Raw genomic sequence first — 12627 nt, forward strand, 5'->3', positions numbered from 1 at the left:
TTTGAATCAGATGCGGGCAGATACTGGAAGCCAGTGAAGGGGGACGCAGCAGTGGCGTGGTGTGGCAGCCTTCTGGGCGAGCTGGAGAGGTCAACTTTGAAACAGACCAGCCAGAAGTGAGTTACAGTAGTAACGTTTGGAGATGGCAAGAGACTGGACAAATATCTGTGTAGCCTGTGTCATTCCTGTCGCCCCCAGATCAGATGCTTGAAGAGATTAGTGGGTTGATTTGACTTAGTAGGGTACTTTGACACTGAGGGGAATAAATAGGCAGTAGAATTTAAGAAAAAATCTGTATTTCAGTATATCCATATGTATTTTTGTGGCGGCAATAATTCACACGAGGAGTAAACGTTTGCAAGTTTGTGGATGGTCACCTTACTGATACTAAATCTTAAAATATATAATATGCTTCAACATATGTTAGTATATAATCTAATCGTTCTCAGGGAGCCCTTGGAAAATATCTTTTTTTGAAACAAAGTGAGAGAGAGAAAAGAAGAAAAAACACGAAAATGCTTGTAATGTCACAAATTTTAATAATTATTTAAATAAACATTTAAAAGATTCTATACAAAAAGGTACCAAAGACCACACAAACATGACAGGCAAAGGTAAGAATATGCCCCCTTCAAAAAGTGTCAAACTGCAACAACCTGACAGCGTATGAAGCTCATTTACATGAAAGACAGCAAGAAAAAGTGAACAAAACGTGGTGGGAAAAAAAAGGTGAAGTGGGTGGGTGTTCTGAAAATATAACTCTTGAACAATTTATTAGGTCGCTGTGTTTGCCAGGACACAACACCCCGTCCTATGTACACTATGTACAACGCACCTGAACTGCACAATGTAGCATTCTGACCACAGACGACAGAAGCATTTCTTTTTCGGTTTGCACCAGGAAGTCACTTGAGCCATTCAGGGACCCCCTGAAAAATCTTCACACCACCTCCTCCTCCATTTATTTCCCGCCCAATAGCAGCCAGTCTTCTCAGTCCTTGAATTATCTTTTTGGCCTGGTCTGTCCCAGTGGTAAGAGGAAGTTCAGATCCTTCCTCAGCTGCAGTAACCGCCAAGACTGCGCAGAAAACATGAACAGTAATGAGAATTCACTGTAATCTGTGTGGGATGGGTCACATGAAAAGACTTCTTGGTATTTATTACCCGTATATTAAGTAGTAATGTATAGCATCCATGTGCTTTAGTTCGGGCTCTAGAGTGCAGCCCTACATGACTGTGCCAACATGCACAGAAATTCCTCAACGTTATTTTTCATGGTCAAATTTCTTTTCCACACCTCAGACTTTGCCAGAAGCAAACAGACCATCAGGCTGAGATGATAATCAAGTTCAAGCCCTTAAAACACTTGCATTTTCAGCTCAGTGAAGCACTTTAAGCACCAACACATTTTCAGAAAGTTACCTTTCTTGTAGAATTGTGCTTCAAATAAAGAACTTTATGTTAGCCAGATTGTTAGTTAATCACTTACAAGTAAATATTGGCTATATGCACAGCAATTAACAAAAAAAAAATCTGTAGAACTGCGTGGTTAAATGATATGCAGTCTAGAGCCCTACAAGAATCGATACCTCAAAGAACTGTGCTTTGATTGCTTCAAACTTCACTTTTTGATGAACTGCTCTGGCTGTGTTTGTTCCATCAAACGGTTCTGAAATAAAAGAACAACACAACTTCAAACTAATAAACGCTAGCAATGATTGTGTCAATGAAACACTGAAACTTTAATGAAATGCTTTTGATGGCACACAGTTGCGGGTCCCAAACGAGGAAGGCCACAGCTTTGTCTGCACTACCAATAGATTTGTATATTTTTAAATAGTGCAAGTTGTTGTACTATTGTATACAGGAATTGTATATATAAGATTAGGGGCAGTGGTGGCCTAGCGGTTAAGGAAGCGACCCCGTAATCAGAAGGTTGCCGGTTCGAATCCCGATCCGCCAAGGTGCCACTGAGGTGCCACTGAGCAAAGCACCGTCCCCACACACTGCTCCCCGGGCGCTGGTCATGGCTGCCCACTGCTCACTCAGGGTGATGGGTTAAATGCAGAGGACAAATTTCACTGTGTGCACCATGTGCTGTGCTGCTGTGTATCACATGTGACAATCACTTTTATTATTAGAATCCTGGCTGGGATAAACGGGCTGGTTAACAGAGTACCAGATACAGGTCAAATAAATGCTGGGCAGAAAAAAAAAATACCTGTAATTCATATACATATAAATAGATGATCAAATGAGAATCATATCAGAACAGATAAATATAATTCACTATCAGCAAATTTGTACTGTGCATATAGTTAACATACTTTATGTAAATATTGTATGCAGGTTTTTTTTTTAATAACAGCACTATGTACAAATTCTCAGAAAAGAATCCCCTTATATAGACATAATGTAAGTAACCCTTAACCTTGACCTAGCACCAGTGAGCAAATGTCCCAAAACTTGTGAACTCAGTCACTTTTTCTTGTGACTAGAAAAATGTAAAATGTCCTCCGGACTATTCGGTTGCTTCAACATTTAACTGAAGAACACTTTACTACCTTCAACGCAGATGAACTTGTTTCTCCACTCTTTCATGTAGGGCTTTGGGAAAACTGTTGCCTGACGAACTGATATGACGTATTTGTCCCACCTTTGGAGGAAAAAAAAATATATGTATTAGCATTTGGATTCCATGCTACATTTCTACCGTATCTGAACAGGTGTGGATTTCGAAGACGTGGAGACCACCACAACAGTTCACCAGATGAGACTGCAACAGGAGTCCAGCCTCGCAGCCATTCTTCAAAGTCCCCCGGCCCCGGCCAAAACGCGAATGTCAGAGTCACACCTGCTCCTGCCACTCGGCCGCTTCGCTGAAACGCGAGCCTGCACAGCGCCGGATCGCAGCGGGGGGCTCCACCCCCCGAGGCTCAGTTGCCTGGTGATTGCGCTCTGACCTCCTACATGCTTTTACCAACACTGCACTAGTTTCAGAGGCAGGATTATAAGCCATGTCAGAACAGTGAAGTAGGCCATTGCTGATGTGCACAGCTATGTAGTGGTGTGCGCTGGCTCTCTAACCCGTCACAAATAGGTTCTTAGAAAGTTCTTTAGTTGATTTAGCACTAGCACCTACCCAGAATTTGCAAATAGCAAATAGAGTTGTTGGAAGGAGGGTATAAGAGGATCTTCCTACACCCTAAAGGGCCTTCAGCATGAGAACAATATGAGAAATAGGAGAGATAAAGAAACTTACTTAAAAGTGGTAGCATAGTATTTAAGAAAGCCTAAGACTAATTCTCCCAACGAGGACTGGTTCATGGAAATGAAGCCAGGAATGTTCCTTGATCCATTTGGCACACAGTGGATGTCCATTAAGGGATCAAAACACTCCTGAAATGAACGCATCCATTAATCATTATTAATTTTTTTGTAACTTAAAGGAAATACCTAAACGATGTGCTCTAATATCTTACAGGATAATCCATTTGAAGGCAAGGAATGACTGGAGCAGGAAGAGCTGAAGGAGAACACACGCTGATTAGAACAAAGTTGAGGTTCCTACAGCATCCTACATGTCATGGCCATACTTACTCTGGAGGTAATGCAAGACCATCAAGACCAGTGTGTAGCTACTCAACGTGCCATGACTTGCGTCATTGATGCCATTGAATTTTGCCCACTTCTTGATAACGAGGACAATTGGTCGAACCCGATTTTCAACTAAAGGAAAAAAAAATTATAAAAACATTAGAAATGTTTAATAAATAACAACCCAACACATGGGCAGAGTTTTGAGATTATTGAAAGAAAACCCTAATGTTTGCCTTACTGTAGGCGTAGGTCCGGAGCAGGAAAGTGTTTCTGATCCCAACAATGTTGTTGACGTTCAGGTCAAATTCAACGCCACTATAGTTAAAGAAAGCACCACAATATGAAATTACGGTTGCTCTTCTCACATGCACCTCCACTGGAGAGATGAAACCAGGCACTGAACAAAGTTAACCTAATGTCAAGGCTCAACACATCAACCCTGTTAATCATGTTAAGAAGCTGCTACCAAACATACCTGAATTTGTCTTTAAATTTCAGTATTGGCACTTTAGCCTGGATGAGCTGAGGTCTTTGAATGTAAGCTGCGAACCACATGGTGTCAATTACAACATTTTAATAGTAAAGCAGTGTTATTAAAACAACAATTTAAAAAGTGAAGTGATTGTCACATGTGATACACAGCAGCACAGCACACGGTGCACACAGTGAAATTTGGCCTCTGCATTTAACCCATCACCCTGAGTGAACAGTGGGCAGCCATGACAGGCGCCCGGGGAGCAGAGTGTGGGGGTGGCGCTTTGCTCAGTGGCACCTCAGTGGCACCTTGGCGGATCGGGATTAGAACCGGCAACCTTCTGATTAAATAGATGTGTCCTATTAGCAAATCCATTTCAACATTTCATCCTTACAAGGATTTGTGCTTTTTGCTTAAAGGGCCCCTATCATGAAAATTTCACTTTGTCAAATTATTTAACATAAATACTAGCCTGTCTACTGTCCTGCAGTGGCTAGAAATGGTGATATGTTCAGAGAGTGGCAGCTCAGAAGGTTGGATGTGGAATTTGTCCCCTTATGTCATCATAAGGGGAAAGGTTACCTCCCCTTCTCATGCTTTCTCCGCATTTTGCCAACCCTCCCCTAAAAAAGTAACTCCACTGACCGTCATGGCTTTCAAATGTGCAAAGCATGGCAGTTGCTCTGTGATTGGATATAAAAATGAGCACAAATGTATTTTTTTGTTCTGTCACGCAAGACACTGAAGAACCAGTGGGTTCATTTTATTTTTTCTAGGAAAAAAAACACTGACACGACTTCCTGTTTGCTGATTGTGGTTGGTGAATGGTGTTGAAGACGTCATTTTATTGTGTGACTAGCTTAAAGTGGCACTAATTATGCACCAAATTTAGCCAAATTTCAGAAAGTATTCAGATACAGTATTATTTTCTACTATATAAAAGCAAGAAATTCATGTCAAGGGATCTTTAATCATCTGTTCAACATGGACTAATGGATTGGCACTAATGAAACTCCACTTAATTATGTGAGTAGTGTAGCCTAACACCCACCCCCACACACACACACACAAACTATAAAAGGATGACAGAAGGACGATGTTTGTGTACAATAATAAAATAATAAAAAAATACTCACACAGTGAATGAAACAATTTCTGTACACGACTAAGCACATGCACAGCATGTGCTTTCTTGGACACCTAGAAGAAAAAAAAACATGCAGATATTTGTGCGCAACAACAAATGTTAATGTTTTTTACCCAAAATGACCAAATTTCAGCGCATGCTGCAGTTTTATGAACTTACAGATCCTTCATTAATGACAAGACACAGGTCAGCATCGCTGGTTCTGCTCCCAAAGCCATTGAGGGATGACCCCGCCAAGTACACCCGAGAACCTGAGGGATGAAAGGCAGCAGAATCTAAAAATTGGGGGTAGCTGCTGAACAATCTACAAAATTTAGTGGTACTAGCCTCACACTCGCCCATGAACCAGAAGGCCACAAAGTCCCTGAGCAAGACGCTTAATCGTTAGTGTTTCAGGGAGGAAACCCTTAGTGTTTCCCTGTAACTACTGACTGTAAGTTGCCCTGAATAAGGACGTCTGACAAATGCTGTAAAAATTCACTCACCAAACAGTGCCAGCCTACTAGTATAGAACTATGGCAGAGCTGACCAATGATAGACCTGCTCCTTAACTGTACAATAAGTATAAACTTACATGGAAAGATCCTCTGAATGTCTGTCTGGAGCTGTGCTCGACAGAGCTCCTTCTTTTCCAGGTCCTCACTCTGCTGCTCACACGACTGGAACAACTCCAGAATCTGCTGACTGAGCTGAGAACAGGAATGAGAACATTGTATAACATCCTCAGATCAGACAAACAACAATTGTTTAGTCCAACATTGAAATGATCAAAACTCTGGTGTAGACACTGTTTATGTTGTAAATGACTCTGGTTGCTGGAAGAGGCTGTTCATGATGGAATATCTGCATACATGTAGAAGGGAAATTTGTCAGCAACCATTCATTTTGAGTTACAGTGGAATGATGCTGTGTTCAATAATGCAAGTCTGTCACGTGATTGGTTCGGGGTTCTTACACATTTTACTTAAGAATTTCCATGACATTTCAATTAAATTTTCTATACATTTTCATGGCCATCCATTCTGTGAAATTTCTGTGCAAATGTGAAAATGTCAAATTTATCTGAAAATTGTTAAACTAAACTTATGACAAGCCTCAAAAGCTTAACTCAAAAAACGGAGGTGCTGGAATATGGAAGCAACGCACACAGCAACATGTGACGTGGTTCACTAGGTAAAGCCAGTAAAGCCTGCGCTAGTTTTAAACGGAGGAAAGTGCTTCTCGCGCAGTCGATCAGAATTTAATTAATTTTCCATAACTTTATCCCCTGTTGGCTATTAGAAAACCCTTCAGCATATTTTGATCTTAGTACAGTTAAACAAACGATAAAATGGCCCAATTCAGACTAAATCAGTATCTGGTGCATCAGAAAATGCGTTTAACCATCATTTCTTTGTCAAGTTCTTATTAATATAGGAACAGTTTATACTCAAACGCAGATCTAAATGACCCTAAACTTTTGAACGTTAAACTGCACTGCTCAGCTAAGACCCTTCAAAAAGCTATTTATGAATTATGATGAAAGAGGGCAAAAAACAAATGGTACACACCTTGTCCTTGGTAGAGGACAGCAGTCGGCTGGTGAGGTTAGGCTGACGTGGATCCTCTCTTAAGGAGGGCACGCACCCAGCAGATCTAGGGGTGGACGGGCTGAGGATCTCCCTGGGACCTGCGGGCCTGGCGACGGGTTCAGCTTGAGGTGCTGCTGGAGTGCCAGGCTCTGTGCTGAGTGGCACAGGGGAGCTGAAGCGCTGTCTCTTCAGGTCGTGCTGTCCCTGCTCGTCAGGCCGCCTCCTGGAGTGAGAACAGTGGAGGTTAAACGTCCAGTCCCCTGGTTTCAGTCGTCCTCACGGCACTACTTTGTCCCTGAACTCATAAATTGCAAAAGGATATAGGTAATGCTGAACACTGAAATTTACAGGGGGATTGGTCTGCAGATATTTAGCTTCCTGAACCTACTAATGTAGGATAACAAATTATGGAAAAAGGGTCATTTGATTTCTAACTTAATGTTTTGTATGGATGACCTTGGCTGATTAAAAAGTCCAACCTCTGAAAAGCATCTCAACACTTGTTTATGGCTGATGGGCTGAAGGTTTCGTTTTTTTTTTTATAGGAATTATCAGAATCAAAACAACCATTCCAATGTTATTGTGGGATGCGGAATCTGTATGTGCATGCAGACAATAACTTTTCTTTGACATAACTATACATGCGAAACTACTATAGTCACGTTTCCAACATAATGTGAAAGGATGACGCACTTTCTGCTAGTTGATGGTGACGGTGACCCATGATAAAGGAGGGGTGTGTGGGACGCCGGATTCCACTGATATGTGGAGATGACAGGAAAACAGCTGTGCAGCGGGTTACCATTGGAACTGAAAGACCAAGAAAAAACAACTTGTGGTCGTAACAGTCACACAATTATGCTGCATGTTGTCACGCGGTTGTGGAATTAAAAACAGTCTTACATCGCATTAGCCCTGTTCAGCTGAGTCTCCAGCACCCGCTGCGGGGAGAAGTATGGGGACGCCGGGACGGGATGGACCGCCCCACCCTCCTGCCCATGCTGATGGGGGAATCCTGCGGATCTATGGTACATGCTCCTTCCTGCTGAAGGGGAACATTGATTCTGCTGCCTGCGGGGATCAGATTTGATTGTTCGGTGATTATTCAGGCGTGAACACTTGAAACGGACGAAAACAACACATTCTGGAGACGCGAGTCGCTCAGATGCTGCCGACGAGCTGGGTGCCATGTTGACAGGAGACCCAGCGACATTCGGCTTCAGCTGTCAGCGTTTACAATGTTCCGGCCGATCGGGGCGGGCTCCCCCGGCTGGCCCACGCACGTCTGCGTGGACGGCGAACGTGTTCGGTCTGTGGAGTCGATCAGCACCGCAGCCGTTGCCGCGTTCGCATTCAGTTATTTCGCTTTAACGTAAAGTCGCGCAAAGTTGACGAACTAGGGAAAAAGTCTGCGACAGCACTGGGAGTCAGAAGCCCGTTTTATAAAAGGGTTACAACACGGCGGTGTTATTAACAAACTCACCAAACCGGCAACTCGAAACGCTTCGAGATCTCGGATGTTAAAACGAAAAGCGTACTTCCGGGTTCAGCTGCGTGGTGCAATGAACTCTTCCGGGTGACGGCGGCAACGTCACCCGAGATGGTCTTACAGGTGGAAATGTCAGCACTGATGCACTTTAGTTGTTATATTAAGTCGAATATTAATGAAAGTCATGCTTTATTTTGGATGGATATATGTCAAATATATGCCTCCAATTTACAGATCCTACTGGCTATATTTCATATTCATAAATGTTCAGTACATTCAGGCCAAAGGTTTGAACACACCTTCTCATTCAATGTGTTTTCTTTATTTTCATGACCATTTACGTTGGTAGATTCTCACTGAAGGCATCAAAACTATGAATGAACACATGTGGAGTTATGTACTTAACAAAAAGTGGAGACCTGGTCTCCACAGTCACCGGACCTGAACCCATTCGAGATGGTTTGGGGTGAGTTGGACCCCAACAAGTACTAAACACCTCTGGGAACTCCTTCAAGACTGTTGGAAAAGCATTTCAGATGACTTTACTTTTACTTTACTTTACTTTGTTTAGCAGACGCTTTTATCCAAAGCGACTTACAAGAGGAAGACACCAGCAATTCTCGTTCGATTTCTATAGAATATTGAGTTTACAAACTAAGAGCCCTGATAAGGCTCAAACTTGTCCATGAAGAGCATGCTCAGAGATTGTTAGGTGCTAGACAAAGAAAAAGTATAATGTATTTATACATTTTTGTATTGTTTGTGCAATGTGTGTGCATGTGCGTGTGTAAGTGTTAGATTCATCTGAAATACTTTCTGAATAAGAGGGTTTTCACCTGCTGGTGATAGTCTCGGCTAGTCGAATGGAGGCAGGTTGTTCCACCAGCCAGGGACAACAACGGAGAACAGAGTTGATTGGAATCGGAGACCCCGTGAAGAAAGAATTTTTAGTCTCCTTTCGTTTGCCGATCTGAGAGAGCGTGCAGGAGTGTAGTTAGGTAGTAGTGTGTTGATGTAGGAGGGCGCAGTTCCATTTACAGCCCTGTAGGCAGCATCAAGGATTTGAACTCAATGCGAGCAGCTACCGGGAGCCAGTGGAGGGAGGTAAGAAGAGGCGTAACATGGGTGTGTTTCGGCTGATTGAAGATGAGACGGGCTGCCATATTTTGGATCATCTGGAGTGGACAACCTCTTGAAGCTCATCGAGAGAATGCCAAGAGTGTGCAAAGCAGTAATCAGAGCAAAGGGCGGCTATTTTGAAGAAACTAGAATATAAAACATGTTTTCAGTTATTTTACATTTTTTTGTTAAGTAAATAACTCCACATGTGTTCATTCATAGTTTTGATGCCTTCAGTGAGAATCTACCAACGTAAATGGTCATGAAACACATTGAATGAGAAGGTGTGTCCATACTTTTGGCCTGTACTGTATATTCAATGACAAGAATGCCCAGTTTATGATTGCTGGGTTTTTTTAAAGAGGCTTAACAGTAAAGTAATTTTCTCTTAATTCAAATTACTCTTTGTATTCTTATATGAATATTTTTTCAATTTGTATTGATTGTTTTTTCTACTTTTAATTTTGCCCCTCTAGTATAGTATTGTATAATACAGTAAGATTTAGTTTTAGGTGTTGAATTTTTGGGTATTTAAAGAAACAAAAAATGTCAGCATGGAACTCTCACAGACACAGATATGTCCTGTACCTATTGCCAATTTTACTCAGAAATCACTTTGTTTTTGTTGGCTGCGCAATCTCATTATCCCAAGGTTAATAACTTTTAGAGTGTCTGGATTACACTTAAAGATGTAATATGATATTTAGTTGTTTTGCCTGCTAGATTTTTTATTCACCAGCAGAACTTTACCAAATCCATTTTAATTAAAATCAATGTGTTTATTGGACAACACAAAAGAAATAAATGAGTGAAATATGTATCCTTGATACCTCAGTTTGTCTACTAGTTTGTACATATACATGTGTTGTATAGTATTCTATACTATAGACTAAATGAGTATCTGGTGCATCAGATACTGGTGCATGTGTACAAAAGAGCTTTATTCAAAAATGAATAATATAATAAAGTGATGATTACTTGCTTTTGTGGACAAAATGTGAGAGGGGTTTATCTTTCTGTGTACGAAATGCAGAAGGGTGTAAGTTGATTTTGTCTTTACAAAAATCACACCTCTAAGGTTTTTTGTTCAAATTCCAACTCTATTGTGTGAGTTTACATGCACTCCCCATGTTGACAGGGGTTTCCTTCCACCATCCGAAGGCTTGAGCACTAGGTGTGTGTGAATTGGCAACTCTCAACTGTCAGTAGGTGTGTGTGTGTGCATGCCCTGTGGTTGGCAGGTGACATCAAGCGATTCACTGTTAACTGGTTATTTGCAAATACTCCTTCCAAATCAACTCTTGGTACTATTCATTTGTGCAGGATTCTGCTTTTTTTGCATTGCATTGAAAAACATCATCTCCCTTTGGCCCCGCCCATTAGGGGTTGCCACAGCAGATCAGCCGGTCTGGTTGTCCACATAATTCATTTGGAAAGAGGTTTTATGCCAGATGCCCTTCCTGATGCCACCCTCCCCATTTACCTGGGCTTGGAACCGGCACCAAGAAATGCGGTCACATGCATACTGCATTTAGGAACACGGATGTTTTCTTTTCAGGCCAAATTTTGATGTAAAGTACAGAAATGTTTAGGTGGGGGGAGAACATAAAAAGGCAGAGGGACAAAATGTGACGTGTCATAATGTGCCAGATATGTTGGTGGTAAAGACAAACAGGCCAGTGGCAACTGGGACAGGGTGCCGTCAGCGTTGCCGTCATGCTGCCATTCCAGAGGCCTGTGTTCATTTTTGTGACTATGCAACTGAAGCCAGATTACTAGCTGCAGAGCACAAAAATGCCACAGACAGCTGAACCAAACCATGACCCTCACTGACCAAGGATAATACTGCGGGTAAGAGAGACATAGAGATAAATAGGAAAAAAGAAACCCAGCATATATCTAGATAAATAATGTGCATACAGTATTTCAAATTGAACGACTCTTAGGGAAGGATATGGAGCAATAAAAAGGAAATATGCAGAACAAACATACAACAGTATTCTGTACTATACTATAAACAGTATTTCCACTTTTGTGACAAAGCAAAAGTAATTCCATTCACAAATGTTTACACATTAGGTGTATCATATCATGTGTGCATCCAGTGTGTGTTTTGTGGCTGTTGGAGTGGTTGTGCGAATAAAGGCCCAGTACCTGTGGACGTCGGGCAGTCAAAGTGGTGCTGGGATGAGGTCATGTATCTGAACATCCTTCACCTGCAAATCATACATCAAAGTTAATCCAAAAACATAGAATGTACGTAGTAATATGCAGCATGGGTGAAGATGTAGAAGGATTTGAATTGTTGCATGTCACATGATGAGCTAGTTTACAGAGCTTCATTATCAGCAACAGGCGCTTGGCCTCATTCATTACTCACATTTCCTAGAGACGCTCATTCAAATGCTTAAAAATCCAGAGGTGGCGGATTAGCTGTCACCATAACAACAGCACTGGGGATCTTGCTGCTAGACCATCTGAATGGGGGTCGATGGCACGTAACCATGGCAACATCAGGACAGGGGATTCCACATCCTGAGCTACCCGCTGCTCATGTGATCTTGGCTACTCCAGGGATTCCTTCATGAGTTGCATTACCCTCTTTCCCTCTTCCGTTGTATTGGCTGATCCCGAAATTACTTTCCGCGTTAACAGGTACTGTAATCTGTGTCAGGGACACAATGGTAGTATGTGGGGATTTGAACCTGGGTCTTCTGGTTTATAGGAGAGTGAATACCCCCAAACACACACATACACACTAGCCCTTCATACAGCACCTTTATGCACAGTATTTTTATACAGTCGAGCCTTAAGGAACGAAAGTTTAACTTTATTGAACTACCTTTTGAAAACCTTTATTGCTGCTTTGACATTGCATTTCAAGTTCAAGCTTTAAAGTGCACGGAGAGCCCAAAGAGTAAATGTCAACCTGGGTGCCAAGTAACACGGTATTACCGATGCACATTCCATCCGCAGGACCCACGCAGTCGTCCGTCGCCCTCGTTGCCCGGGAAACCGCCTCACCTGACGTCACAGTCTGCGCGGCTGTAAAGTTTTCCACAGTCCCGGGTTAACGCACGTCTCTCGGACTCGGCTCCGTTCGCTAAAACGATAGTTCCTCACCTGACTGGTTCTCAGCAGCCGAGAGACGACCGGAGGTCGCCCGTCCGAGACAGCAGCACCAGGACGCAACTGCAACGGAGGAACTGGCTCGCATTTCTCCCTT

General features: G+C 42.3%; 1 protein-coding gene across 1 annotated transcript; it reads right to left on the reverse strand.

Annotated features, from left to right (window-relative positions):
* Positions 1 to 516: 516 nt before the first annotated feature.
* tent2 (terminal nucleotidyltransferase 2) lies at positions 517 to 8425 on the reverse strand. The gene is made up of 15 exons (XM_028995283.1): positions 8277 to 8425; positions 7697 to 7864; positions 7487 to 7603; positions 6773 to 7016; positions 5797 to 5911; positions 5382 to 5473; positions 5212 to 5275; positions 4076 to 4142; positions 3839 to 3915; positions 3601 to 3729; positions 3483 to 3526; positions 3263 to 3399; positions 2565 to 2656; positions 1590 to 1669; positions 517 to 1078 (listed from the first exon to the last, which is right to left on the reverse strand). Exons 2-15 carry the CDS (start codon positions 7825 to 7827, stop codon positions 1004 to 1006), a joined length of 1464 nt encoding a protein of 487 aa, XP_028851116.1. The 5' UTR covers positions 7828 to 7864; positions 8277 to 8425; the 3' UTR covers positions 517 to 1003.
* Between the last annotated feature and the right edge of the window lie 4202 nt (positions 8426 to 12627).

Source organism: Denticeps clupeoides, chromosome 11 (assembly GCF_900700375.1).
Source record: "Denticeps clupeoides chromosome 11, fDenClu1.1, whole genome shotgun sequence".
Classification (NCBI taxonomy): Eukaryota; Metazoa; Chordata; class Actinopteri; order Clupeiformes; family Denticipitidae; genus Denticeps; species Denticeps clupeoides.